At 55.8% G+C, this 25,884-nt stretch overlaps 3 protein-coding genes and 1 long non-coding RNA gene across 5 annotated transcripts; 3 read left to right on the top strand and 1 right to left on the bottom strand.

Annotated features, from left to right (window-relative positions):
• The first annotated feature begins 9,555 nt into the window (after nt 1-9,555).
• On the top strand, nt 9,556-11,109 carry NNMT (nicotinamide N-methyltransferase). The gene is made up of 3 exons (XM_082493955.1): nt 9,556-9,778; nt 10,238-10,445; nt 10,564-11,109. The coding sequence occupies exons 1-3, from the start codon at nt 9,619-9,621 to the stop codon at nt 10,997-10,999; spliced, it is 804 nt and encodes a 267-aa protein (XP_082350081.1). The 5' UTR covers nt 9,556-9,618; the 3' UTR covers nt 11,000-11,109.
• LOC309680381 lies at nt 10,908-16,206 on the bottom strand. Its single transcript, XR_014269930.1, has 4 exons — nt 16,046-16,206; nt 11,955-12,176; nt 11,590-11,731; nt 10,908-11,009 (listed from the first exon to the last, which is right to left on the bottom strand). It is a non-coding gene; the product is annotated as an uncharacterized lncRNA (long non-coding RNA).
• Nucleotides 15,349-18,425, top strand: RBM7 (RNA binding motif protein 7). 2 transcript variants are annotated; one of them, XM_082493954.1, is made up of 5 exons: nt 15,349-15,499; nt 15,737-15,899; nt 16,492-16,594; nt 17,020-17,113; nt 17,560-18,425. In XM_082493954.1, the coding sequence occupies exons 1-5, from the start codon at nt 15,404-15,406 to the stop codon at nt 17,971-17,973; spliced, it is 870 nt and encodes a 289-aa protein (XP_082350080.1). In that variant the 5' UTR covers nt 15,349-15,403; the 3' UTR covers nt 17,974-18,425. The 2 variants fall into 2 exon arrangements, with proteins under 2 accessions (XP_082350080.1, XP_082350079.1); XM_082493953.1 differs by having other exon boundaries at nt 16,492-16,618.
• A 244-nt stretch (nt 18,426-18,669) lies between these two features.
• Nucleotides 18,670-24,605, top strand: REXO2 (RNA exonuclease 2). Its single transcript, XM_082493876.1, has 7 exons — nt 18,670-18,804; nt 18,896-18,979; nt 19,318-19,395; nt 21,399-21,510; nt 22,284-22,392; nt 22,749-22,802; nt 24,189-24,605. Exons 1-7 carry the CDS (start codon nt 18,673-18,675, stop codon nt 24,316-24,318), a joined length of 699 nt encoding a protein of 232 aa, XP_082350002.1. The 5' UTR covers nt 18,670-18,672; the 3' UTR covers nt 24,319-24,605.
• The last annotated feature ends 1,279 nt before the right edge of the window (nt 24,606-25,884 follow it).

Raw genomic sequence — 25,884 nt, 5'->3', positions numbered from 1 at the left:
ATCAATTTTATACACTCAGTTAACCCTTGCTAGGGAACTCGCCTCCCCACCATTCGCGGGAAAGCCACTTCGGAGAGGTGCCGGAGCGTCACGGTCATCGTCCCCACCACGACCGGTCCCCTCCCCGGCATCCCCCTCTTCTGGGAGCAACCCCCTTTCCCGGCCTCTCCGCCTACCAGCCAAGCCGACTGTGGGCAAAGCGGGGAATAAAAGCCACGATTATGAACGGTCACCGCTATTCCCCTCCGTGACTAACTTATTAACTGCTGTCCTGACACCACGGCAGCCAGACACGGCAGAAAGCGCAGATGCTCCTCTGCTGCGCAGCGCTCGGGCTCCCGGGAAGCGCTTGTGTGCTTGGAGAGAGCGGCTGGAGAAAACTTAAAAAAAAAAAATCAAAAACTTTGACTCCCACAGCCCTGGAGAGCGGAAGAGCCCTTCTGGCCTAATGGAATTCCTGGCATTGCTATGGATTTTAAATTTTAAAACGTGAACCCTTTCAGCCCTGAAAGCCCTTAGACGACTCCCGCCGGCAGAGGGGCACGGGCGTTCGCCGAGGTGCTGCCCACGCCGCTCAGGCAGGGACGGCCGTGGCTCCCGCTGCCCTCGCGCACGGGGCTCCGTACTGCAGCCAACGGGGGGGCAGGACACCAAACATTCGGCTGATGTACAGCACGTGACAATCCACGGGAAGATGAGGATGTACTGGGTTCGGAAATGCTACTTTGGAAGACGTTGCACACGCGGACCACTGTCCTGTGCGGATGGGACGTCCCCCAGCACGGTGACAGCCGTGCTGCAGCGTGCCCGCACCTCTTCCGAGGACTGCTCCTAAATGCTCACCGGCATTGGAAAACATCGCTCAGGCTCGTCGCATCATCCCCTTACATCACCTGTCTTTATATACAAAAAAACTGCCCTCAGGATGGGAAGGCCTTTCAGGGACACAGCCCCCCCCGAGAGGCATGGGCTGAGCCGGCTGCACGGGGAGACCCGACCACTCCTCGGAGAAGAGCAGCGCTGCTCTTTCAGTCCCTCTGGGAGGGATGGGGGGGTTGGGGAAGAGAGGTTATTGGTTTCTTCCCTGCTCTGATTGCACTCGGCCGTCCTGCAGTCACGTCCTCCCGCTGACAGCGGGCGGCTCGGCTCGGGAAGGCAGCGACATCCCGGCTCGAGGCAGGAGGGAGGGAGACGGGAAGGTTCCCCAGAGGGGCTGCCCTCCTCCGTCCCTCCGCACCAGCCTGCAGCCTTGTCCCCGGCCACCTGCAGCCCTCTCCTGCCCCGGGCTCCGGGCAAGCGGCACGGACGTGGCGCGTGCCCCGGTGGCGCAGGGTGTCGAGGCAGGAGGTGGCCGGGGCCAGCGCCCGACGGTGGCATCGAACGGGGGAAGCGCCGAGATAAAGAGCTGCGCAGGGCGGATTTAATACTGTACATAAATACACTTTACAATCTGGGGAAGGCTCGGTGCTAAGAGGAAACCATTGGAATATTTTATCGTGATGCAGATCGAGTGAAAAGACTGTGAATAAATAAAAGGGAAGATAATTATTTGATGGAGTTCTCTTAGGATATGCCACAGCGGGGAATACTTACGGAGAATACATATTACTAGAGAGACACAGCTATTCAAGCATCAAACTAACCTATAAATTGTCAGAGGAGAAAATTGGAGGAGAGGAATGGATGGGGGTTTGGGCACCGCTCTCATCAGTAACGCCGGGTTGCGCTTTCCACCTTCCCCGTCGCAATTCCTCCTGCCCGAGGAGCCACAGGCCCTGCAAAAGGGAAGGCTGCCTCTAATAAATGTCTTTCAGAAATTACGGCCGAGCCACTACAGTACGGGGATGGCGTCATTTATCTCCCCGCCATCTGCGCGGGCTCCTCGGGCCGGGTGGCAGCAGCCTGCTGCCGGGAAGCCCCCTCTCTCCCGCACTTTTGTGGGGTGAGAAGGTTCGGCGGCGGCACCCTACGTGCCTCGGTAACGATCCTACCCCCCATCCCTCCCGGCACTGTGCTCCCATCTCTAACCGCAGCCTCTGGGACCGGCTTTCACCCCTCTTTCGGAGGAGAACCCCCATGTGGGGAGGCGTTTCCAGCTGTGGGACTGGGCAGGTCCATCCCCTACGCTGCATCTCCCACGGTCTTCTCCCTCGAGCTGAAAGTTACCTGCCCTTCTGCAATGGGGTACATCCCTCCGCCAACGCTTCCCGCCCACTCCTGAGCCAAGGCTCTTCCAGAAAGCGCCTCGCAAACGCCAGCGAAGCTCGGCAGCATTGCTCAGAGTGCCTTTCCCCATTTTGGGGAGCGCGGCAGTGGTTTCCCTGAGGCCAGAGTGCTTCCTAGAGGCAGAGCTGGAGAGAAGCCGACGCTCCCCGCCTGCCGCCGGCACAGCTCTGACCAGCCCCGGGTCCCTGCAAGCCAGCTATAGGTTCACATCTCCCAGTTCATAATTACTCATTACTCCAAGCGACTTCACTCACCAATATTCTTAACGGCCAGCTGCAGCTGTGAATAACCCACAAAATCTCATTTGTGCGATGCAAAAAATCAGCGCGGTTGCGATGCTTATTGCACGCTAATTTATTGGTTCTCAAGCCGCCGATCTGGATGGGCTCCAGGGCCGCGCCAGGGACCCGGCGCGCCGCCTCGGAACGGGGCCGGCCGCTCCAGTGGCAAGTGCTGGTGATAATCACAGGCAGTCACGCAATTAATAGAACAGCCGCTCTCCTTTCCACACTCCGGATCGCACCCTTGCTGCGGCACGGGGACCCCGACCTGCGCTCATCGACACGCACGGCTTTCCCCGGAGAGAGGGCGGTCTCCGCATCGGGGAGACCCGACATCATTGCCCAGAGTAGAAACGCACCCGCGAAGTTTCCAAGCAAGTTTAATGAAGGTAAGAGGAACACAGCAGCAGTTCGTTAACCTTTCCCCTCCCGGGCGAGTCACAGGGTGCAAATATAATCCCTGTAGCATAGCTGCTAGGGGAAAATCTTCACTGGATGTCAAAAATCCTATACTGCTTTTCCAAACTGGGGAATCCTACGAAGACGGCACAGACAAAATCAAAACCACACCGACACGGAGGCTGTGGGTAACGACAGCCCGTTGCACAGCTTGTTTAAGAAAGTGCCACTCCTGTAATTTTTCCCTTTCCACAGTGTTTTTGGCCCTGTTCCTTCCCGAAGCACTCCTTTCACCCACACCTTCCCTCCTGCACAGCACCGGCTCCCGTTCCCAGAGGCAGATGGGATGCCAGCGGGCGATGGGGGGGCTGAGGAAGATGAGGGTCAGCCCCCACCCCACGGCTGGTCCGAGGGCCGGGGACCAGCTCCGCGTGGGTGTAAATGGCTTCACGCCATGTCCCGAGGCAGCCAATGCCATTAGCTCTGAACATCTCCCCTCTCTCGGGGAGCAAAGGAAACCTTTGGTTCCTTTATGGGGAAGATGTGCCGAGGCGCCCGTGTTGCAAAGAGGCAGTCTCCTGTAATTAGCAGAGGCGCTCATTATTTTAAGCGAGACTCGCCACCGCCTCCCAAACGCCGAGCAAGAGCAAAGTCAGCGCCGAACGCAGGATACCTTTAAGGCTGGCTCAGACAATAAAATCAAAGGCAGGCTGACGGTGGCAGGTCTCCCTCCCTCCGCCTGCCCGAAGGGAATTGCACAGTCACCTGCACCCAGAATAGGACTTTGTCCCCGTTCCCGTCATTAATTTCTTCCCTGTGAATTAGTGGGGCCCCGGAGACACCCGCAGCCCACCTGTTCCCGCCGCCTGCCTCCCCGCGCCCGCCGCTGACATTTGCAGCCTCAGCGGCAGGTACCGGCGCCGGCAAATGGTCCCATAAACCATCCGCTAACGCGGCGCCTGCCAGCGCGGCCGGGGCACTGCCACCGCGCACCGGGAGTGTCGCGCCCGGCTGGCGGGGACGGACACACGCAAGCGGTGCGTTTTTAAATCGGCCGCCTTTTTCCCCAGAAAAGCAGCCTTTAATACTGCAATAGTGGGGATGTGCAAAGGCGCGCGTGAGGCACCCCGGTTTCGGTGACTGTCGGCGCCGTACCCCGCTGATCTACAGAACTCTCCCCAGCCGGTTTCATCCCTTCGGCGGAGGTCACGCTTCCGCGAGTATCACTCCGTTTATTCCTAATGCACAACACTCCTTTAATTGCTGCCATTCTGGACTCTAAACAAATTGGCCCTAAATGCATTTTTTTTGTGAAACAAGACGCATTTTGTTAAAAGGGGATGGGAGGAGGGCGATTTTTAAAACCGCTATCACCGTAATGCGATGAAATTACCATGTAGCACACGGGGGTCTGAAAGCCGCAATTAATATCCCGCACCTTTCTGAATCCTTTGTGTCACGACAGTCCTGGAAAAACAGCGGCTGGTCTGGGTGTGCGGAGGGGACCGGTCCCCCCGGACCCACGGCGAGCGCCTGCATGCCGAGCGCCTCATCCCCTTCCCGGAGACGCAGGCAGAAGCGGCCATGCGTCAAACCCCAGTATGGCCCTGTTTCCACCCCGCAGCTCTTCACTTGCCCGCTGCGGAGCGACGGCGGTGGCAAGTGTGCCGCCCGCTGTCCTGGCCAGCGCTTTGGACATGGGGGCCAGTGCCTGCGGGGGTGTCAAGCACAGCGCACCTCTTCGGGGCTCAGCGAAACAGGCAGCCGGGTAAGAGAGCGCCCCCGGTAGCACTCCCATCGCGATACAAGCTACAGGGCGGGCATCGCACACCAACGCGTCCACCTCGGGTGAACCCACAGGAAACCCAAATCCATCTCTCTTTGTCCCTCATACCACAGCAGCGGAGAACAGCCACATTCATTGCAAATCGAGGGAAAATAAAGAGGTTTTTTTAAAGTAACCTGTAAACAATCCCTATCAAAGAGAGAAAAAGCTCCACCTGAAGCCGCCTGCCAAGCAGGAGTAGGTCAGTCCAGCTCAGCTGCTGCTGCTCTGCCGACTCAGCCGTGATTGGCACCCAGGAGGGACATGGCCCTAAGAGTCTGTGCCTGAGCAAACGCTTCTTCGCGGGTATCAGCCCCCACAAGCAGCTTCTCACTGCGAAGCATCCCAGCTCCGCAGCCGGGGCCGGATGCCACCACCAACAGTGGAGAGCACCCGCCTCCCCGGCACAACGCTGTGGGAAGAGGTTTGCGGCGCAGCCCGGTGCGACGAGCCGTGGGGCAGAGCGCTGGCGCCCAACGCCCCGGGTACCTCATCCCCTGCATGTGTCCCCACTCGCCGGCCGAGCGGTCCTGCCCCGGGCCAGCGCAGGGGATCACAGGGGCCGGCGTGTCCTCATCCAAGGGTCAGCCACCCAACCCAACTTGCACCCCAAATTCCCAGAGCCACAGGGATTTGCTGGCCGGGGCGTGAATAACCCCGCCGAGCAATCAGGGCTCTCGCGGCGAGCTCCGCACTGTCGGGCGAGGGAGAGACCGAGGGTGGAGATGAATCACGCCGCGATTTCTAGGCAGAAAGTCCCGTTAGTGAAACTGCTCAGAGGCATTGCGGTTCCTAGTCGAGTACTGTAGAGATGGAAGCCTTATTTATGAGTAAGATATATCTGCAGAGGGAGCAATAAACTGCAAAGCAAAGTATGAAGGTTTGCAGCAAATGCCGTAAAGTTTTACACTCCCGAAAACTAGGAATAAAAGATATACCCATTTAAAACAAAGTGGATGGAAAAGGTTTCCACAGGACTGTAAAACAGCCTTATAACAGTTAATTGCCAGTTTCTTGTTGCAGCACAGAGAAATTTAAACCAGAAAAAGAACTGTTTAAATCTCCATCGAAGAGCAGGAGAAAAGAAAGGAGAGCGAGAGGCGAAAAAAAAGGAGACGAGCGCAGGGGAACGTGAACCTTTTGTTCGGATCCTCTGCACCACGCGGAGGGAGAAGCATCTTTTGTTCCCGGCGCTGTGCCGGCCGCCCCGGCTGCTCCCGCTCCCCACCGCCGGCAGGAGCCTCACCGGGAGCCGCAGCCGCGGGGCGAGACCTGGGCAAGGTCCCAGCAGCCGGCCTGTTGGTACCTATAGGTAATTTAGCTACAGTCATACAGATGTAGCTGCAAGTGAGAAAATCAGCCGAGCACCTGCCCTTGCTTCTGCCCCCGGGAGGAAGGGGGCAGAGGGAAAGGCAGAGCAGCAGGGGGGATTCCTCCAAGTCCAATGGGAAACACAAAGTGTAATACTTTTGACCAAGTAAAACCCAGGAAAAAACGTGAAATGTTTTCCACGACAACCAAAACGACCGACCACCACGCTTCCCACCAACTCCATCCAAAGCACCGGTATCCCGGGGGATATCCTTATTCCTGCCACTCTGTCCCTGCGGAGACCCACAGCCCCCCCCAGGAGCCGCCACCCAGGGAAGCCCAACGCAGCTCACGAGAGAAAGCTGTGGAGTTTGCAAGAAGACCCCAAGGAGCTGTTGCGTTTCAGAAAATAAGTGCATTTTATCCTTTAAAAGCACAACTGTCTCTGCTTTTTTTTTCAGATAACCACTGCTTTCAACAAAAGATCAGTCGGTCCCTTCTCCAAAAAGTATCCGAGACTAGAAATGTTGGCTTTTCAGGTGCTTTCTTTACACATATTCCTGCGAACACGAAAGAGGGGAGCACCTAAAGCACAGTCCAGTAAAAGGCACATAAAATAGCAAAAAGGGTGCTTTTGGTCCCACCCTCAAAGCGCGCCGCCCTTCCCCGGGCGCCCCAGCCAAGCTCCGTGCCGCGCGGCGCTGCCCTGCCCGGTGCCTCGCTTACCTCTGGGCCGTGGGTGAGGATGCGGCAGGAGGGTGGGAAGGGTACTGGGGGTGGGCTGGAGGCGGCTGCAGTGCCCCCGAGCAGCCCTGAGGCTTACGCCCAGGTCCAGATGGAGCCCAGGGCTGATCCGGCACAAGCTGGCTGCTTCCAAACCGGCTCCCAGGCACCGGCACAAGCCGCGCTCGCAGCAGATGCCCCACAGAGCCCAAACCAGGAGCGCCTTGAGATGCTGCAGGTGCCGAGACCCTCCCAGCCCCACTGCCCTTTATCACTTCCCCGTCTCCCAGGGGACGGGACAGGCCAAGGTGTTCCTCGTTAGGTGATGGGGCACAGTCCTGTCCCATCAGGGAGGGACCCACCCCTCCCGGCACCTTCCTGCAGGGACTTTGGTTTAATTTTTTTTTTGGTTATTTTTCCTCTCTGTAATGGCAGGTTTTGTGCATTATCCAGGAAAGTAAGCAGAGCGATACGTTCCACGGTGTAAATATCGAAACGCTGTTTATATCAATCAGAGAAGCACTTAGGTAGAGATGACAATGGAGCCCGCAGAGCCCTAATCACACACTTTGATTGAACTGAAAGTACGGGGGAAAATGGAAATCAGCCGTCTAGAGCTGAGATTTCAATAGAGACGGGAAGCTGGAGCGGCAGAGCCGTTTGGGGGCTGCTCCCGGCCCGGGGAGCCGCGGCGGCAGGCTCTGCATCCCATTTCCAGCAGCCGCGAGTGCCGGGCTGGCGGCGCGGGCGACAGGGCGTGCTGAGCCGGGGGGCGCTCGCCCCGAGACACTCCACCGCTCCCACTCATAAATACCCCGAGGCGCTCTGGGTGCTGACAATCTACGCTTTTATCCCCGAATCGTGTCATCCAGTGATCAAAACCAGGCTCTAAGGACTGAAACGCAAGCGCTGCGCTGGCAGACGGCAGCAGAAACGAGCCAAAGCCCCCGAGCTGCAGCCGGCCGCAGGGCCACGCTGCTGCGTGTACCCGAGCCCGCCGTCTTAAATAACAACTGCAGACCCGGCGAGGGCACGAGTGTTTGGGCTGGGCCTGGGGGCTCGGGGTGCTCCCTGCGCCCCGCTGCCACCGCGGCGGTGCTCAGCGCGGAGCTGACCCCAGCCGGGTCACCCCCGCTGTGTCCGGGCAGTGCGGCTTCACTGCTCCTTCCCACTCCTGGCACTGTCCTCAGGGACACCGACCGAGGCATCAGTGAGTGGTCATTTTTGGCGTCAGCAGAGCTGCTGGCGTATTCCCTTTCACGCAAGCACACCCTCGCAGCCTGATGTGCCGGGGGGGGCTGGGTGGCTGCACCCCGGTGTAGCGTGCAGCACCTCCAATGGTTGCTTGAGCTCCAAGCATTTAACGGGGGGGCAAATTCACTTCTCCTCCACCCGTTCCTGCTGCGGGTGGCAGGGACAAACCCCCTGGCATCAATAGGATTTGACTTAGGGCTTGCAGCTGCAAGGCTGGGAGTGCCGGTGGTCTGCGTCAGGGGGGTGACATCCCGCGGCAAATTCAACCCTGGCTCCGCTTGCCGTGGCTGCGGGGGCTCTTGTGGGGCCGGTTGCTTTACAGACTGTTTCAGCCCGGGGTCTCAGCACCCGAGTCACGGGGAGCGCTTGTTGTCGGCTTTGCTCTCAGAAGAAAACCTCTATAGCACGTTCGTCTTTCAAGCTGACATCCTCTTTCGGCTTCGTATCTTCGGCAGCTGGTTTGGCATCAGCAGGTCTGGCCGTGCATGCGGTACGGCGAGCAGGGTTTGTTAAGAAAGTCACCTCGGGATCTAAAATAGCGCTTATTAGTTTGAGGATGATACGGCGGCTCATCCACCTGTCACTCCTCATGGCAGATCTTTAAAAAAGCAAAGGCCAATTATATAGATTCGGAGTCGGTAATGAGCCTGAAACTGTTTGATCATTTCGGCTCCCGCTGGGCGAGCGGGAAGAGGACGAGATGCCGCGGGGACCCGCCGCCGTGAGAAGCGCGGGGCTCTGCTGCCTCTTCGTGGCGAGGACGGCGAAGGAGGCTGCCACCACCGCGTCCCCTCCGCGACACCCGGGACGGCAGGCGAGGGGCTGCCGGGGGGCCGCCGCTCAGGCGGGGCGCAGGCAGGGTGCAGGCAGGGACCCCCGGCAGGCAGGGTGTGGGCAGGGTGTGGGCAGGGTGTGGGGTGTGCGGCCGGCTCTGGAGCCAAAACCCAGGCGCTAAGGCTCTGAATTTTCTGGTTTTCAGTGCTAGGAGGTGAAATTGCAGTTTTCCAAAGGAAACTTGAAAAAATAAGAGCAGCAAAATTCCTGAAAGACAACAGGAATTTCATCAGGCGCTTTCCATGGGCTGGAAGCGATTCCTCCTTCCTACAGGAGAGATTTTGGCCGTCCTCTGCCAGAGCATCTAATGGCCTTAAAACTTCCTTGCCACATTATATTACTGAACACGCTGACTTCAATCTGCTGTTATGGAGCGAAGGTGTCGGACGCACTAATGCTGTTTACAGAGCTGTCGGGCTGCGAGTGCCGGCGGTACCGACTCGCACTGTACTGGTTTATTGCCATCAATTACTGTAAAGCCAGGGATGTGTAATGTAATCCCAGGGAATGCCATTAATTACGGCCGTTCGCGCAGAGGGTCGTACAGCTCAGGGGCTGCTGGGGGGAATACAAGAGCGAGTTATCACAGAAAAAGTGAAGCTGGGGGCGGAAGCGGAGAGGAGGAGAAAGCCCTGGTGATGAGCAGGAACACGGCCGGCCGGCTCCCGGGGCAAGGACGCGGGAGGGAGGTTAAAAGCGAAAGTAGAGGAGGGGTGACGCAGGGAAGGGCAGGAGGAGCGAGCAGCAGAGTTTGCTCTCGGCAGCATGGAGGCTCCGGCAGTCTTCACGGGCACAGACTTTTACCAGCGCAGTTTTGACCCTCAGGAGTATTTGAAAGAATTTTACACCCTGAGTGACAGCCAGGGACAAACGAACACGTTTCTGAAGGAAAACCTGAAGAGCCTGTTTAAGATGTTCTCCTTGGGTGAGTTGTGTCCCCCCCTGCGCCCCCCCCGCCCCGAGGTGTTGGGCGGTGGCGGACGGCGCCATTTGCAGGGCTGCGCTCGGGCTGCAGGCTGCTCGGCGTGTGCTCCAACACGGGGCAAGATACATGCTAAATATATACGCACGCGCTTTTAAAAATATATATCTATGCATACAGGGCATTGCCAGCTGGAGTTGTCCCGGTTTCTGGGAATACGGTGCCCTCCAGGCTGGGCAGGGGACTCTGCTCCGGCGGCAGGCTGCCCACGGGCAGGGCTGGGGGCTCTCACCCCGCCGCAGGGGCTGCCCCCGGGCTGCGCCGCGGTCCCAGAGCCCCAGGCCACTTGGGACCGCGTTTCTGGGTCAGGAAAAGTGCAGGCCAACGGAGGTCTGGGGCATCTCTGTCCTGGGGTACGGTCTCCATCCTCACTGGGGTGGTCTTCTCCCCACTCTGCACTAGACGGGCTGAAGGGCGATACCCTGATAGATGTCGGCTGTGGCCCCACCATCTACCAGCTTCTGTCCGCTTGTGAGCGCTTCCAGGAGATCATTGCCTTGGACTACACGGACCAGAACCGCCGGGAGCTGGAGAAGTGGCTGAAGAATGAACCGGGAGCCTTCGACTGGAAGCCAGTGGTGGAATATGTTTGCGAACTGGAAGGGGACAGGTGAGGCCGGCTTCCTACTGCCCTGCCACTGGCCATGGCGTACATGAAGTCGCAGGCACAGGTGCTAAATAACCGCAACACGAGCCTTCATCTATTTATTTGTTTATTTACTTGCCAGGGAGAAGTGGGCTGAGAAACAGGAGAAAGTGAGAAAGAAGGTGAGGCAGGTTCTGAAGTGTGACGTGACCAAAGCCAACCCAACGGACCCCGTGTCCCTGCCTCCTGCCGACTGCATCGTCTCCACCCTCTGCTTGGAGGCCGCCTGCAAGGACCTGGACACCTTCCGTAGTGCCCTGAAACACATCGGTGCCCTCGTGAAGCCAGGGGGACACCTGGTGATGGTCACCGTCCTCCGGGAAACCTACTATGCCTTCAACAAGCAGGTTTTCTCCTGTCTCCGCCTGGAGAAAAACATGGTGGAGGAAGCTGTGGAGGGTGCTGGCTTTGACGTGAAGTTCAGCGAGGTCCAGACATACGGGCCCGGCGACATCCGCACGGATTGCGAAGCCGTGCTGAGCCTCGTGGCACGCAAGCGCGCCTCTACTACTGGGTAACACGTGGGCACTGGGGAGGAAAATAGCAGTGCGTCTGGTTTCAAAAAGCTCTGCTGATGTAACCCGCATCCCCTCACCCCTTTACCTGAAAGCAAATAAACTCACAAGTGCTCTAACGGTGTCCATGGGCTGCGATTTATGCGGCATGCACAGCGCCAGCACTTGGAGCCCCGACTGTCCACCAGCAGCCCAGGCTCAGGGTAACCCCACCGGCTCGCCCCAGCCCCAAAACAGGAATCGCACCCAAGTCCCTTCCCCGCCATCCTCCCAAGCCAGAGCAAAGCTTCTGAGAAGCTTCCCTCTTCCAGCCACGAGGCGCTTTTTTGAGACCCAAATCCATTCTTATGGGAAAAATGTTTGGCCACAAAGGCAGTGAGATTGTCCAAACCCAGACCTGTTTCTGGGTTCTGGACAAATCCCTTATGCTCTGTTCGAAAAGCTGGGGGGAAAGAAAGGATGCTGTCAAGGGGAGCAGCATGCCTTGCACCCAGACAAACCCCAGCACTCATGGAACCGAGAGTGCCTGCTGATCTTTTCAGCACACCTGTGGAAATTGTTTGAAAGAATGCCGCAGCCTCAGCACTATGTACCTGCCGGGCACCAGCACACAAGCGGGAACAGGGCAGAAATGATTGGCAGATGGCAATGATGCTCTCCTCAGAGCAACCTCCTCCAGCTGGCAGCACTGCTGGCCGTACCCAGTTGTTGTCCCACGATTACAGACAGCCAGACCTGCGACACAACAGAAGTTCACTTTAGAGACAGTCGAGCCTAGGCATTTTTACTAGGAATTAATATTCGCACACCCAACACACCCCAATTCTCAGCAGTGTTTTAGAGTAAGTGTGTGGGATTTGTTGCTGAAGCTCCTCCTCCCCTCACTCACACAGATTTTCTTTTGGGGTAGTTCTGGTTCAAGAGTGAAAAGAAATGTGGAAATAGGAAATTCTCTCACCGGGCATACACGGATAGGGTCCCGTCACAAGTCTTACTACTTCTGACAGAAGAGGCTGGCAGACAGCGAGAGTGATACAGCCCAGGAAGGAGTTGAAAGCTTGAGAAGAGTCACGGTGCCCAAGTAGCATTCCCGCTCCACAGCAGCCAGTGAGCCCAGGCAGGAACCAGAGGGGTTTGGCCTCTTCTCTGTCCTGTCGCCTTTCAGTTTCTTGGTAAGCATCTAATAAAAAAAAAAAACAAAAACAAAACCAAAATATGAAAGTCTTCAGGGCTGTAGGGTAACCTTAGTAAGCCCGTACTGGTGCTGAGGTTATTAGACATAAGCGTATGTGACCCCAGAAGCGGACACTGGAGACACCACGTCAGCAGGATGAGGACCACATTGGTGACACTGCCAGCTCCAGCTCCGCTTGGTGTGAGCATCCCCGGAGCCACCGGGATGCCCTGTGCAAGCAGCACCGGTGTTCGGCACCGCCACGAGCTCCGGGAACAGCCTCATTTCCCAGCTCCGAGAAATGGGGCTGAAAACCAGAGGATGCTCAGAGGCAGCTCAGCACCTGCGCCACTTGCTAGTTAACGCTGAATATAACACCACCGCTCCCATAAAGACCCCCGCGCCCGCCCGTGTGGCGCAGTAAAGGCAGGAATTCAGCAGCTGCTGACACCTTCTCTGGAAATAACACGCCCGGGTGTTGTAGCGCTGGAGTCTTTAATCGCTGTTTAACTGTTCGAACATCGGCATCGCTGGGGATTTTTATGGTCTGTTTAAAAAGCACAATGATTCCCTTCACGGAGAAGTTTGTAGCTACAATTACCCTTCTGTTGCAACCTGCCAGGAGTCATTGAAAGCCTTTCCCAGTGAAGAGGCTGGGCAGTATTCTGCCCGCCTCTCGCCAGCAGAAATCACGGTGGCACCTAAAGCTGCAAGGTGGGTGGAGATCAGACTCCTTTCCTCCCTCTCCGTGTACGAGGGGACTTTCCCCAACTCAGCCCGTGCCTGAACATGAAGCCAAAGATGCGAATCAAACCCAGCGACTGAGGCTCAGTTTATTCAGCAGTAACCGCGGCTGTTGTTTTAGTTGGCTCCTCTCCCTCTCAGTCCCTGCCAATCCCCAGGTGTTCGCCAGCCACCATGAGAACCGCACGTGGGGACGAGGTGTGCTGTTACTGCATGAGCTGGTGCGACCCGTCCTTCCAGGCTCGCCGGAAAACGGACTGTCATTTCCAACGGCTCTGACTGATCTCCCGATGGCTGGGTGTCATTACGGGTACCGGCTGTCTGGCTGCCAGGAATACTCAGGCATCCGCTTTCCATCGAGCAGCCTCATTACCACGGTGCTGTCACCAGCTCGGAGAAGTGCCGGAGGCAGCCGAACAACCAGAGGAACGGGAGCGCAGCCAGGCCAGAGGGAAGGTGCTGCCAACACCTACGACCGGCGCTGGAGACAGAGGCAGCACAGCAGGAACGCGACAGGCGAGAGGGCTGAGTGGCTGCTGGGCTCTTGTGCCCCACGGGGAGCTGAGCCAGAGCCTTGAGCTGGGAGACGTGGGCCTCCACAGCTGAAGCGTCGTAGCCCAGAAGGCAGGCCAAGAACGAGGCGTGAGGCATGAGCACCGATCCGAGGAGGACTAGTGGCTCGTTTTGCCTCCGGAGCAGAATAGGTGGAAGTTTCTGAAAATTTTAAGAGTGCCTGTGTATTAAGAGTGACAACAGGCAGCTAAAGAACATGTTTTGCTCCTCAAAATAAAAAACTTTTTCATTTTCCAGTTTGCTTCTTTGAAAAGCAAAAAGGACATAAAATAGTAACAGAAAAAGGGAAAACAACACAACAGAATTACCAGAGCACAACTGTGAAAAACCTGAAATGCTTTCCCGTTCTCTCCTTGTGCCCTTTTTACAGTCTGGGCTGTGCGAGGCTGCGACAGGCAACGCCTGTGCCCGTCAGCACCTTCTGCGGGTCTCTGAAGGTGGCTGTGCATGGCCCAGCAGGCGCGGCCGCGGCGCTGGCTGGGAGCTGCCTGGCGCACGGGGAGCAAGCCGGCGATGGTACAAATGCCGGAGCCGCTCCCAGCCAAGCCCAAGGGGACCCAGAAAGAAAAAAAAGCAGAGAAAAGTAAACGAGGCTCCAGGGAAATTAAGGCAGAGTGGAAGTCCTGGCAGAGCGAGGTAATAATTTCCTTTCTGAATGAGTAACTGTTTAGAATGTAACCAGGCGAACACGATTAAACCAAATGAATATAAATTCTAGGTGCGGTATAAGTAATGAAGTGAAGAAAATGAACAGCGCCTAATTAACAAGAAAATAGGATCTGCCATAACACATTGGAATCTAATGAAAAATGAAGGCTCAACTTCCCCTTTCAAAAATTTTCCAGATGGAAAACATCCTTGTTTTACATCCGGCACCTTCTGAAATACCCAGGGGATTACAGTCGCCGGGAAGAACTGTACTCCATCAAAGGACAGGGGCGCGGCAGGTATTTTGCAAAATACTTGGAGAATTGAAGTGGCTAGGAGACGACTGCCCAGCGCTCGGCCCAAACACCAACCCAAAAGTGTCCCCTCCACATTAAAGCGTGACAGGGGAGTGGCAAGCCGCCCGCCCCGGCGAGCGCAGCTGTGGGAGGCACTCATCAGGACAGCGGCTGCCAGCAAACGGAGTATGGCGGCAATAAAACCAAATGACAGCATGAAATGCACCATCCACCAGCCGGCTTCACCTATGCTCCTTCTCTCAGTGTTACTTTTATGACAAAACACAATGCCTGCGCTCCGCTCTGGGGGCCGGTGCCGCCAGCCGCACTCCCACTGGGACAGTCCCCAGCCCTGCGGGGTGCCTGGGCTCCGGCGGGAGCAGCTTGTGAGAGCGAAAAAAGGTGAGGAGCCCGCAGAGAGGGCAGCCACAGCTCCCCACCACAGCTCTGCAGGACTGTCTGCAAGCTTCCCTATCTGTAAACAACTAAATTAGGGATTTTTAATCAGTGTGACCGCTTTTACCAGGCAGTGCTTGATTGGAGCCACTCTGTTTATTTGAGGGACGCTCCTAACAGTGTGGAAGGCACAGGGAAACTAAGAAAACCCCTCACCCGCCCGGCAGTTTCGCGGCCTGGTACCACAGAGGCACCGTCGGCAACACCGACACCGGCCGCAACCCACCGGCGTTACCGAGTCCCTGGAGGAGGCGGAGCGGCAGGAGGCCGGCGCCCTCCTCCACCACCCCCGCAGCACCGGGCCCTCCGAGCCCGCCCGTTCGCTCGGGCCACCCCCAGGCCGGGGTTCCCCCGCAGCCCGCCGGCCCTGCCGCGGCCCCGGCCTCCGCCTCCCCCCAGCTCCCGGCCCACCGGAAGGGGAGTGGTTTGCACGCCGACACAGCGACGTCACGGCGCCGGCGCCTGCGCAGAGGCCTGTGTGGGCGCCCGGCGGGCGCGGGCTGCCCTGCCGCGGCGATGGGGGCGGCGGCGGCTGAGGCGGACCGGACCCTCTTCGTGGGGAACCTGGACCCCAAGGTCACCGAGGAGCTCATCTTCGAGCTGTTCCACCAGGTACCGGCCTGCAGCCGCCGCCCCGCCCGCCCGCGCTTTTATCCCGGGGGAAGGCCGCGGCCGCCATGGTGGGGCGGGCCCGGCCGGGGTACGGCGGCCGCCGGCGGCCAAACTTGCGAGGGACCGCGGAGCTGCGCCGCCGCCGCCGTCCCCCCCCCTTCCTCCCCCCCCCCCCCCCCCCGCTGTCTGGAGAGCCGCTGCGTTGGTGTCTAACGGATTTTGTTTGTGGCTCGGCAGGCAGGACCGGTGATTAAGGTTAAAATCCCGAAGGACAGAGATGGGCGGCCCAAGCAGTTCGCCTTCGTCAACTTCAAGCACGAGGAGTCGGTCCCCTACGGCCTGAGCCTGCTGAACGGGATCAAGCTATACGGCCGCCCCATCAGAATCCAGTTCCGATCAGGTGCCCGCCAAAAGAAACATGAAATAACCCGCTTACGAGGGAGAAAGCAAAACTGCCGTCAGCTTCCCCCCCACACCCTCCCAAAGTCTGACAGATTGATATTGAGTTGGGTAAATCGCACGTACTTCTCGCCAAATGCCACTCACCCGATAGCCGATGATTCCGTAGAACCACAGTGCCAGGCAGGCGTCTGCTTTTGTCCCTGTGCTTCAGCAGGGGACCTTTCTGCCAGTTAGGGCCAAGTATAATCTCAGAGCTGAGTCTTCTGTTGGGTGGGTTGTTTTTGATTATTCATCTGTACCCTTGAAAGCTGTTCAAAGTTATCCCAGGAGCAGTAAAAGTTCCACTTGACGTCAGTTAAACGAGGCACATTGGCTGGAATATCGTTGCCCCATTGCATCTTTCCCAGTGGGTGTTAAGACAGTCGCAGAGTCCTGTTTTGGAGACCGGATCACGTGCTTTTGCAGGTCACCAACAAAACTCGAGAGCTAGTTAATCATGGGGCAGCTGTCAGTGCCTGGCAAGTTCACTCCATACCCAAGTTCTTCCAGCTCCTGTTTGCCAGCTTTGTGAAACGTTTGTTTTTCTGCAGGGAGCAGTCACGCATCTCATGATGGCAACCTGTCCTGTTCCCCGCATGGAGCCACCAGCACCAGCCCGTCTGGCGCGCCGCACCCCGCATCGAACTGCAGCAGGTACGAGTCCTGCCAGCACATGCTGTAGGTACCTGTGCCTAGTGCAAAGTAGAAAACTGTTCGCGTGGTTCGCTGTGTTCCTGGCTCTCTTTCCAAGCCCAAGCTGGTCTTTCTTCCCTATGGAGCAAGTACTTGCATTCCTGGTGCCCTCCGTGCTTGGTGCCTGAAATCCTAATGCAGAAAGAATAGTGTTGCCTTTTCCTGCAAGCACAGAAAAGATCCGGTGAGGTAAGATGGGGAGAGTGCTGCCAAACGCACAACACAAGCGTGTCCACACCAGTTTCTGACCATGGTGTCGAGTTCAGGCTTACGCTTGGATGCTTAATTTGTTTCTAATGGGAGTAACGCAATTAGGATTCCAGTGCCCCTTGGACTGCAGTAGTCTCATGCTGAAGGCTAAAATTCCTAATCTTTGTTTTCTGTAGATATGACAGGATTCCTGACGGGATGGTAGCAGCAGGATTCTCGTCGGCGCAACGGTCTCTGCCGTCTGCTGATAACCTTCAGAGACACGCAGTGGTACGCTGCTCGCTGGTGCTGATAGCGGCTGACCCTGCCACCCCCGGCAACTGACGGTCAACACGGGACAGAGTTGTCTCTAACTTTGAGTCTGTGTTTCCTGTAACGGTTGTGAGAGGCTGTGGGAATGTGCTTTTGGAGTGTTGAAATGCCAATTCCAGAAGATTTACGGCTCCTTGTGCTCGGGTGGTTAGTCAGGGAGGGTGTTGAGCTTTAAGAGTTCGGCTATAGATGGAGCAAGGGCGTAACAGCTCTTCTGTAAGTTCACGTTTAGGCTCATTTCCAAACCAAACCCTTTCGTTTTGCCGGGGTTTAGAGAGCGATTGATTTGTGATTTGGAGGTCCGCACAGGGGTTAGCGTTCCTCTGTGCTCCGGAAGGCTTCCAGCTCTCTGCTGGGAAGCGAGCGCACCAAATCTCCTGACCCTTTTCCTCTTCTCTTTCCAGATGAAAAACGCTGTGCGGCAGCAGCCCCCGTTCGGGGGGAAGTATGAGCAGCCCGGCTTCACCCCGCCCGGTTACCCACCGGCTCCTCACGCCTTCCACCCCGCGCCGGCCCCCCAAATGCCACAGCGGCCGGAGATGGCGCCACGCAAGGGCCGGCTGAGCGCCCACCCCTACCACCCGGATGGCAGGCACTTCGGCCGCGAGCAGCGCTTCGGGGAGCGGGGGCCTGACTACGGCCGTGGCAAGAGGGAGGAGTACGGCTTTGAGGAGAGGGGCCACGACGCCGAGCACTACTACCGGGCGGGCAGAGAGGAGCCTGCCTACGAAGACAGGCACCGGGACGGCTGGAGCCATGACTACGACTACCGCAGGGAGGGCTACAGAGAGGCCAAGTGGCACCCGTCCCGGCATTAACGCCTCTGCAAGCGGGCTTGAGAGAACTTGACAGCCAAGAGAGCTCAATCTCTTTCTTACCGAGTATGTCTTTAAAAAAAAAACAAACAAACACCCTCAACCCCTCAAAGTTACCTTTTAACGTTTGTAAAACTAGCATAATCCTCCCAAACTAGCGTCTTACTTTTAAATGTGTTAACTCTGCACTTCAGGGCTTGTCGCGGGGCAAGAGAAAACACGTCCCGGTTTCGGAGCGGTGGCTGCCGTTTGCTTGGCTTGTGGAGACGAGCGTGTTTCTGGTTTTGGAGTGGGAGGACGGGGCCAGCGGCGTGTCGGGTGCGGGGGTCCGCCCTTTTAGATGGCGCCGAGGTGGGACGGATGCTTTCTGGCATCCCGACTCTCTCGCGCAGCGGTTTTGATACGGGATGTTTGAATATTCCTTCTCTCGGGAAGAGCATTAAACGTCTCCCTGGAAAAAACGCGCGGGTAAACCGTCCTCATTCCGGCCTCGGGGAGGGAAACCGCCTCCGTGTAACGGGGCCGGGGCCCCCCCGGCTCTCTCCGGTGCCGCCCGGGGTGGCGAGAGGCCCCGGCCGCTCCCGGCGCCGCTCCGCGGGAGGCCGCGGCGCCCCGGGACTACATCTCCCAGCGGCCCCCGCGCCCGCCGCGGGGGCTGCCGGGAGTTGTAGTACGGCGGCGGCGCTTTGCGGCCTGGCGGCGATGCTGGGCGGCAGCCGCGCTGGCCTGGGTCGCCTGAGGAGCTGCGGCGGGCGGCTGTGGCGGGGCCGGCGGCGGGCGGCGGGCATGGCCGGCGGCGGCATGGGCCAGCGCATGGTCTGGGTGGACCTGGAGGTGCGGGGCGGGGAGCGGAGGGCAGGGGAGGCACGGCGAGGGCGGGGGGCGGCCCGCGGCCGCGCTGACGGTGCCGCTCCCCGTGTGGCAGATGACGGGCCTGGACGTGGAGAAGGACCAGATCCTGGAGATGGCGTGCCTCATCACCGACTCCGACCTCAACGTCCTGGCCGAGGTGAGGAGGAGCGCCGGGCCTCCCCCAGCGCCCCGGGCCCGCGCGGCGGGGGGTTGCTGCCCCCGAGGCGCTCACCGCCGGGCTCCGGCCCCGGCTGCTCCGGGGCGGCCTCTGCTCTGGCCATGTTGGCACCTCCAGCCGCTCGGGGACCCTGGGGACGTTACCTCGCCCGGCCGAGCGGCTGCCTCGCACCCTCCACGCAGCCGCTTCTGCGGCCCCCCTGAAAGCGCTGGGTCGCGGCGCACGGCTGCGGTGTGTCGCAGGACTGGAGCCGTGGCGGCAGCTGCTTGGTACGGAACTTGTTTTGATTACCTTCGTCTTTTTCCTCTTCCCGCCAGGGCCCTAACCTGATTATTAATCAGCCCGATGAGCTGCTGGATAGCATGTCCGAGTGGTGCAAGGAGCATCACGGGAAGGTAACCCTTCTAGAGCAGTCATGCTGCAGTTTCTCTTTCTTTGCAACGATGCGAGTGACGTATAATTCAGAATTATTAGTTGCAGTACAGTCACCTAAAAAGGCACAACTCCCACGCTGAACAGTTTGCAGTCAAACAGAGGGGAGAAAGAATGGGAGACAGTAAGTATCATCCTTATTTTGTACCAAGGAGCTGATGCGTAATGTTGTGCCCGAGGTCTTGCAAGTCATCTGTGGCACAGCTGCAAATTGCGTTCGTGTATCTCTCGTATTTATCCCATATCCCAGCTGCAAGTTTGCCCTGAAGCAGCCTGTGCTTTGCAGCCTGGCTTTTCCTAACTGAGCAGTGCTGGAAGCTACTTTCTAACTTGAGAGCCAGGAGCGTCAGCAAAGGCCAACAGCTAGCGAGCGGCCCCTGAGGTGGCTGGAGCAGCAGCTCCTGGGAGAGCTGCAGGCAGGGCGAGACGTGTGTCGCTGGGCCTGGGAATGGGATCCGTTGCTCCGATGTGTGCTGCTGGTTCCCATCTCCTAAAGGCGAGGCTCAGCATCCAGCTTCTCTGCGGGAGGTTAAGATGTCGGGTTTGGCTCCCCGGTCTGCTCACGGAGCTGTTGGCTGTGGCCTGCCTCTGCAGGAGCCTGGCTGTCAGCCGTGTTGGAGGGACTCCTCTGACAGCTCCTCCGGTGAAGCCTGGAGTTCTGTGTAGCATAAGATAATTCAAAGAATAATTCTGACAGAGAAGGGGAAGACGTGACTTGAACTCCCAGCTAAGGGTAGGCACGGAATTGACAAAATGCAAATTTATTTCTGCAAATTCAGGTATTTGGAGAACTAAACAGACTGATTTACTGTAAACTGATTGTCATTTTTGCCTGTCCCCTCGGCGCTCTAAGCCTAGTGTGGTTTTTTCACTGAAAGCTTAACTTTTGCAGTGAGAGATTATTTTTAGTTCTTTGAGCCACCGAAGAAAGCTTCTTCCTTGCCAGCAGCGAGAAAGCGAATGGATTTTCCAATCCCTGATTACGAATTGAAATTCAAGTTAGTTTTCAATTAAGGGCTGAAGTTTTAAGACACCCATAACCCCTCCCCTCCTCCCCCCTTCGGCGTCTCTTGCTCCCCAGGAAGGATTAGCAAGAGTTTGGAAAATGAATATTAATTTACCGTGATGGGTGCTTTTCCCCTTCTCCAGTTGAGGACTCAAACTCGTCTTCAGCTCACAAGTGAATTGAAGATGGTAGCATTCGTTATCGCTGCTCCTGAGGAGCTACTTATTTTTAATTGACTAAGAAAAGAGAAGCAATTAGAATACAGATGAAAATGCAGCCACATAATGAATTTTTTAACCACCACTTGGATCTGTCAAGTAGTTTTTTGCGGCACAGTCGTGGAAATATATAGTGTAGCCAGATGGAAATAAATCACTGAGAACACTTGGAGCAGATTTGACATTTCACTATGGAAAAAAAAAAGAGGAAAAGAACTTTTCTGATTTATAGGAATCTTGATAAACACTTAAGCCAGGATCCTGATTATTTCTGTTTATTTATATCTACTGCTCTTTGGTGGGGAGGCAAATGCCTCTCCTTAAACAGAGAGAAATGTCTCCTGGATCACGTACATACAGGTGCATAAACGAGGCTTGTGTAATGTCTCGGTAATTGAGAAGAACCCCTAGAAAGTACAGCAGCTGGGAAAGAAAAAAAAACCAACCCAAACCCCAGGAACGTTGGTGTTGTTAGGACTATGTGGCGATCGCCTTTACTCATCTTGATCTTTACTTCCCAAGCAGTGCGCTGCACGTCAGTCAGGCCTGCTAGTGGAGGTACCCAGAGGGAACAAAGGCAAGGGGACGTCCCAGAACACTGAAACAGCGTTCGGTTGGTGCTTCCGGGCACAGCAGGGAACAGACAGTACTCGAAGGGTTGCCCTTCTGCTCTTGAGCATTTCCGGAAGTGTCTTTTACGGCAGTGTATTTCTGATTTATGATGGATGGCTCTTTTTTGCAGTCTGGCCTTACTAAGGCTGTGAAGGAGAGTAAAATTTCATTGCAGCAAGCGGAGTATGAGTTTCTGTCCTTTGTACGACAGCAGACACCCCCGGGTCTCTGTCCTCTTGCAGGTAAAGTATGTTCTTTCTTAATAACAACAGTATCGTCCCTCCTGCAGCTCCCAGCTGGACGCCAAAGGCCCGCTGCTGCATGTGGCAAAGATGCTTTAGTTCGCTATGCTGAGATCCAGCATGCAAATCAAAACCTGTTTAGTAAGGAGAGGTTCGGTAACGGCATGATCCCTTCTGCAGGTTTCCTAAAGCAAATACCGCACATCATTACTGCGGGAGACTGCAATGCTTTTTTTGCATTAATGTTTCCGTGTACAGTTATAATCAGGGCAGGTGACCGAACTGCTGGCAGCAACCTGTGACTGTAAAATCTGAGCAGCAAACCCAACGGTGTCATTTTCTCACTGTGTCGAAGGAAACGCCAAATGTGCGTTGTCCAAATGTCCTGCTACCTGTGACTACGTTCAGGATGTTCACATATGGCCTTGGGACTGGTGCTAAGTGAAATTAATACCGATGCCCATTTTCACTTGGCGAAAACCCGATGCTTGCATAATACTGTGATATTTATCTGTGGGGCAGAAATTGCAGGAGTAGTAACTGAAGAATTAATAGCAGGATTACATACTTAAACGACGTGTGATCCTACAATGAAAATCTGACAAACCTTTACAATGATATTTACTGGAGAAGGGGATAAATGAGCTGCTTGTGAGTAGCGTTTCATACCCTATGATCTTTCCCCAGCTCTCTTAGCCTGCTTCTCATTTAGATGTCTTTCGTAGTAGCTTTGTAATGTCTTTGAAGAAACGTCTCGTTTGGTGTCTTTGTAGGTAACTCCGTTCACGCAGATAAGAAATTTCTCGACAAATACATGCCTCAGTTCATGAGGCATCTTCATTATAGGATCATTGACGTGAGCACCGTCAAAGAACTTTGCAGGTAAATGTTCCCCAAATTAAGTGGCTGTATGAAAGAGAACCTAGGGAAGCCTGTTAAGTGGCGCTAACGTGCGCTCTTCTAAAACGAGGTTAAAGTCTGCTTTAATGGGAGAGGGCTGCTGGCAGCCACCTCCTCCTTTGCTCTGTTCTGCTGGGCAGATGCGCAGAGGGAGCCGTGAAGTACTCAGTGAGTGGCTGCTCTGGAACTTGCAGCACAGTGACTCACAGGGTTGTGGCTTCTCTGGACGCCAGTGAAACCGACATTCTTTCCCCACTTGTAACAAACCCGCTGCAGCCACCGGCTGTGTTTTTGAATCCCAGTTTCCCTTTTTAACTCACGCTTTTTTCCGCTTACAGACGCTGGTATCCAGAAGAATACGAGTTTGCACCAAAGAAGGCGGCTTCGCACAGGTGAGGCTTCTGCTTCTGTCTGTAACAGAGCAGGTCTCATCATGCAGGAACCACGCTCTTCACGAGCAGAACGCGGAGCTTCCTTTGAATTGCAGGCATGCTGCTTCTCATGGGGACAACGGTGCAGGCTGTGTGCTTCTGCTCCCTGTCGTACGTTTGTATTCTCACGTCTGAAGCCTCGTTAGTGTAGGGAAAGGGATTGTGAAAAAGATACAGAGAATCAGAAGTTTCCTTCTCTGTTCTATTTGACTGTGTACTATTCAAGCCAAGCTGCTGCTTTGGCAATGTAGGTACATCTGGCACTTCTTAGGCATCAGAGTGAGAAATCACCTGGGAGCAGTAGCTCACCAGTGGGTTCTATCTGTCCTTGTTTTGGGCGGAGGTGTTCACAGAGATGCTGAAATTGGAAGACTTCAAATGGGGAGATGAGAGTTCTGTTCCGGCTATTTCCTGAGTTCCTAATGTGTCAGAGAGTTTGGTCTCCTTTCCCTGGAAGGGATTAACATTGAGTTACGCTCCTGTTGGCATCTGAGGCGTCCCTAAAGTTGCAGTTGCCTTGAGGCTGCAGAAGAAAAGATTCTGTGCAAGGTTAACACATATTTCTAGAAAGCTATGTTTTCTGGTTCTTCCAAACGGAGGAGACAGTGGGTCCTGTGGGATCCGTAGGCTTTGGTAAGTCCATATATACCGTATGTGCAGTACGCACATCCGTTTTGCCCTTTCGCCTGCACAAACTAAACGTGGAAAAAAGCACGAGACACCTGCAGGTTGAAATGTCTGCAGTGGACTTGCTGTGGGTGCTACTTGGTACTTAGAGCTACGACTATCCTAAACGCCAGTGGGGAGGAGTCACTGAGCCTTTACCTCTGTGCCCTGACATGGCCGTGCCAGGCAGGAGAGGAGGCTCTGGTACAAAAAGAGGAGGGATGACTGTCGTAGGGGTCTCGGTTGAAGTCGCGGGTGGGTGTGCTGCACAGCAGGAATGTGCAGTGAGATGACTACTGTACGGACCTGACTGAGCAGGCAAAACTGGCCAAAGCAGGAGCTGGACGCAGGTCTCCGGAGCCCTCATCTCTCTTGTCTCGGATTGAATTGCTTTTAATAGTGGAAGCTGTAGAACCTGTTGGCTTTCAGGGGCTTCCGTGTCCCATGGTGGCATAAACTAATAAGCTGTATGTTACTCCATGGCATGTCAGCGCTGGTGGACTTTTATTGCTTTCTTCGTACCCGAGACTAGCAAGGGTTGTTTTTGTTTCTGACAGATGTGCGATCCCTGCGTATCAGACTGTGCTTTCTTACAGCTTGGAATTTCTCAGAAGTGTTAGAATCCAGATGTAGCTGAAGATGTGTGCAGGCATTTTGAAACCCTCCTTAATTCTCTTTCAGAGCACTCGATGACATCAGGGAAAGCATCAAAGAACTTCAGTTCTACAGAGATAGCATCTTCAAGAGGAAAACGGATGAAAAGAAGAGGAAGCTAATAGAGAACGGAGAAAGCGATAAAACTGCCAGCTGATTTCTCATCGTACCGTTCCATCCTGTGGCACGTACTAGATGCGTCTCCTGGTTCTTTTCTGTTTGCCAGTCTCCCGAGAAGCTGCCCCCTTCAGTTACCTTCTTTCTTAACAGCTGTTATGATGCAGATGGAAGGCTGCGTTACGGCTTCCTTTCTGCGTGAACAAGGAATCGACACGCTCAAGCCTCAGCAGCGTCTTTATATGTCCTAGGTAAAACGTGCTGTTTGATACTCCTCTTCCTCTGGTTTTAGATGCAGTCTTTCACTACACAATAAAAACAGTTCTGTTGGAAGATGGTGTTTCCATACAGCCTTTCTTTTGTGCTCGCCATAAGCTGCTGGCTGAAGCAGCCTCTCTCATAGGCGAAAGAAAACGCTCTGGGAAGTTATTCTTGTTATGTAGTAATGGTACATGTGCCCGTTGCACGTGTGGGCTTTTACCACGGAATTCCTTTCGTGCACCACCTCCATTTGGAAACAGGCTGGGGTTAGTTGCACGTCACTAAGTACGGCCTGCCGAGTGTCGGGCGCTGGCGTCGAGGCACCGCCGTCCTTTGTCTCTCCCCAGCTAACACGCTGTAATTCCAGCCGCAGAGCTGTCTGCGGTTCCCAGGCGCGCACCAGTTTGCCGCATCAAACTAGCATGTGGGCAGCGTCTGCGTGCAAGGGAACGGCACGAGCTGCCTGATCTGTGAGCAGGCGGACGACATCTCAATTTACGCAGAACCCAAAGTGCTGCAGGTCCTTTGGGTCAGGACAGGAGAGACTGATGCAGCAGCTCCATCGGCCTTCAGTAAGTCCTTGGAAAGCGTCTGGCCTGCAACACTTCCTGTTTCTGCTCCTGAGAACAGGAAACATGAAAAGCTGCTTCCGTGACCCAAACTGCCCCGCGGGTCAGGGTTAGGGGGAGTGCGTTAGAACTTTTTAGATGTGGAGTCCGGGAAAAGTACAGTTTAAAAGGAACATATGTCGGGAGAGGGGCCTGAAGTGTTCTCTGCCAGTAGTGCTCTCTGTTCAGCAACACTTTTCAGAGCACTGGAGTTAAACAAAAGCATTCTTAACGTGTTCAGTTTAATATGAGAAGCCATGACATCATTCTGGGTAGTTAACAGCTACACGCAGATGATGTCAGAGTGCAGGTAAACACGCATAGCAGGGACAGCAGTGCTGTCCCAGAAATCAACAGCACAGGCGGTAAGACTGAAAAAAATGAAACGCAGTCCTGATTGTTGGAGAAACCCAGCAGTAACGGAACGGTTCTGTGTCTGCGCGTGCCCGGCGTTTGCTGCGCTAGGTACCGCTGCAGCGGAGCCGCTGCTAAGGAGAAGGTAGTGCAGGGCTTTGCAAACATTAAGCTCTTTGCTAATGATAATATCAGTGGGGAAGGGTCTGAAGTGCTGCCTAGAACCGCAGCGATGGCTGGGGCTGTCCCTGCCAGCTTGTCAGTTCATGAGGGGCACCTTCCTTTTCTTTAATCGCATAAAGGCAGCAGCTAAAGACAGGGGTGATGCATGACCAAGAGGGGAGGAATGGGGCACCCTCGCAGCGCTACCTTTCCCCTCGCTT

The sequence above is a fragment of the Vanellus vanellus genome (assembly GCF_965231255.1).
Source record: "Vanellus vanellus genome assembly, chromosome: 21".
Lineage (NCBI taxonomy): Eukaryota > Metazoa > Chordata > Aves > Charadriiformes > Charadriidae > Vanellus > Vanellus vanellus.
Note: the sequence above shows the minus strand (reverse complement) of the source record. Positions and strands in the feature narration are given on the sequence as shown.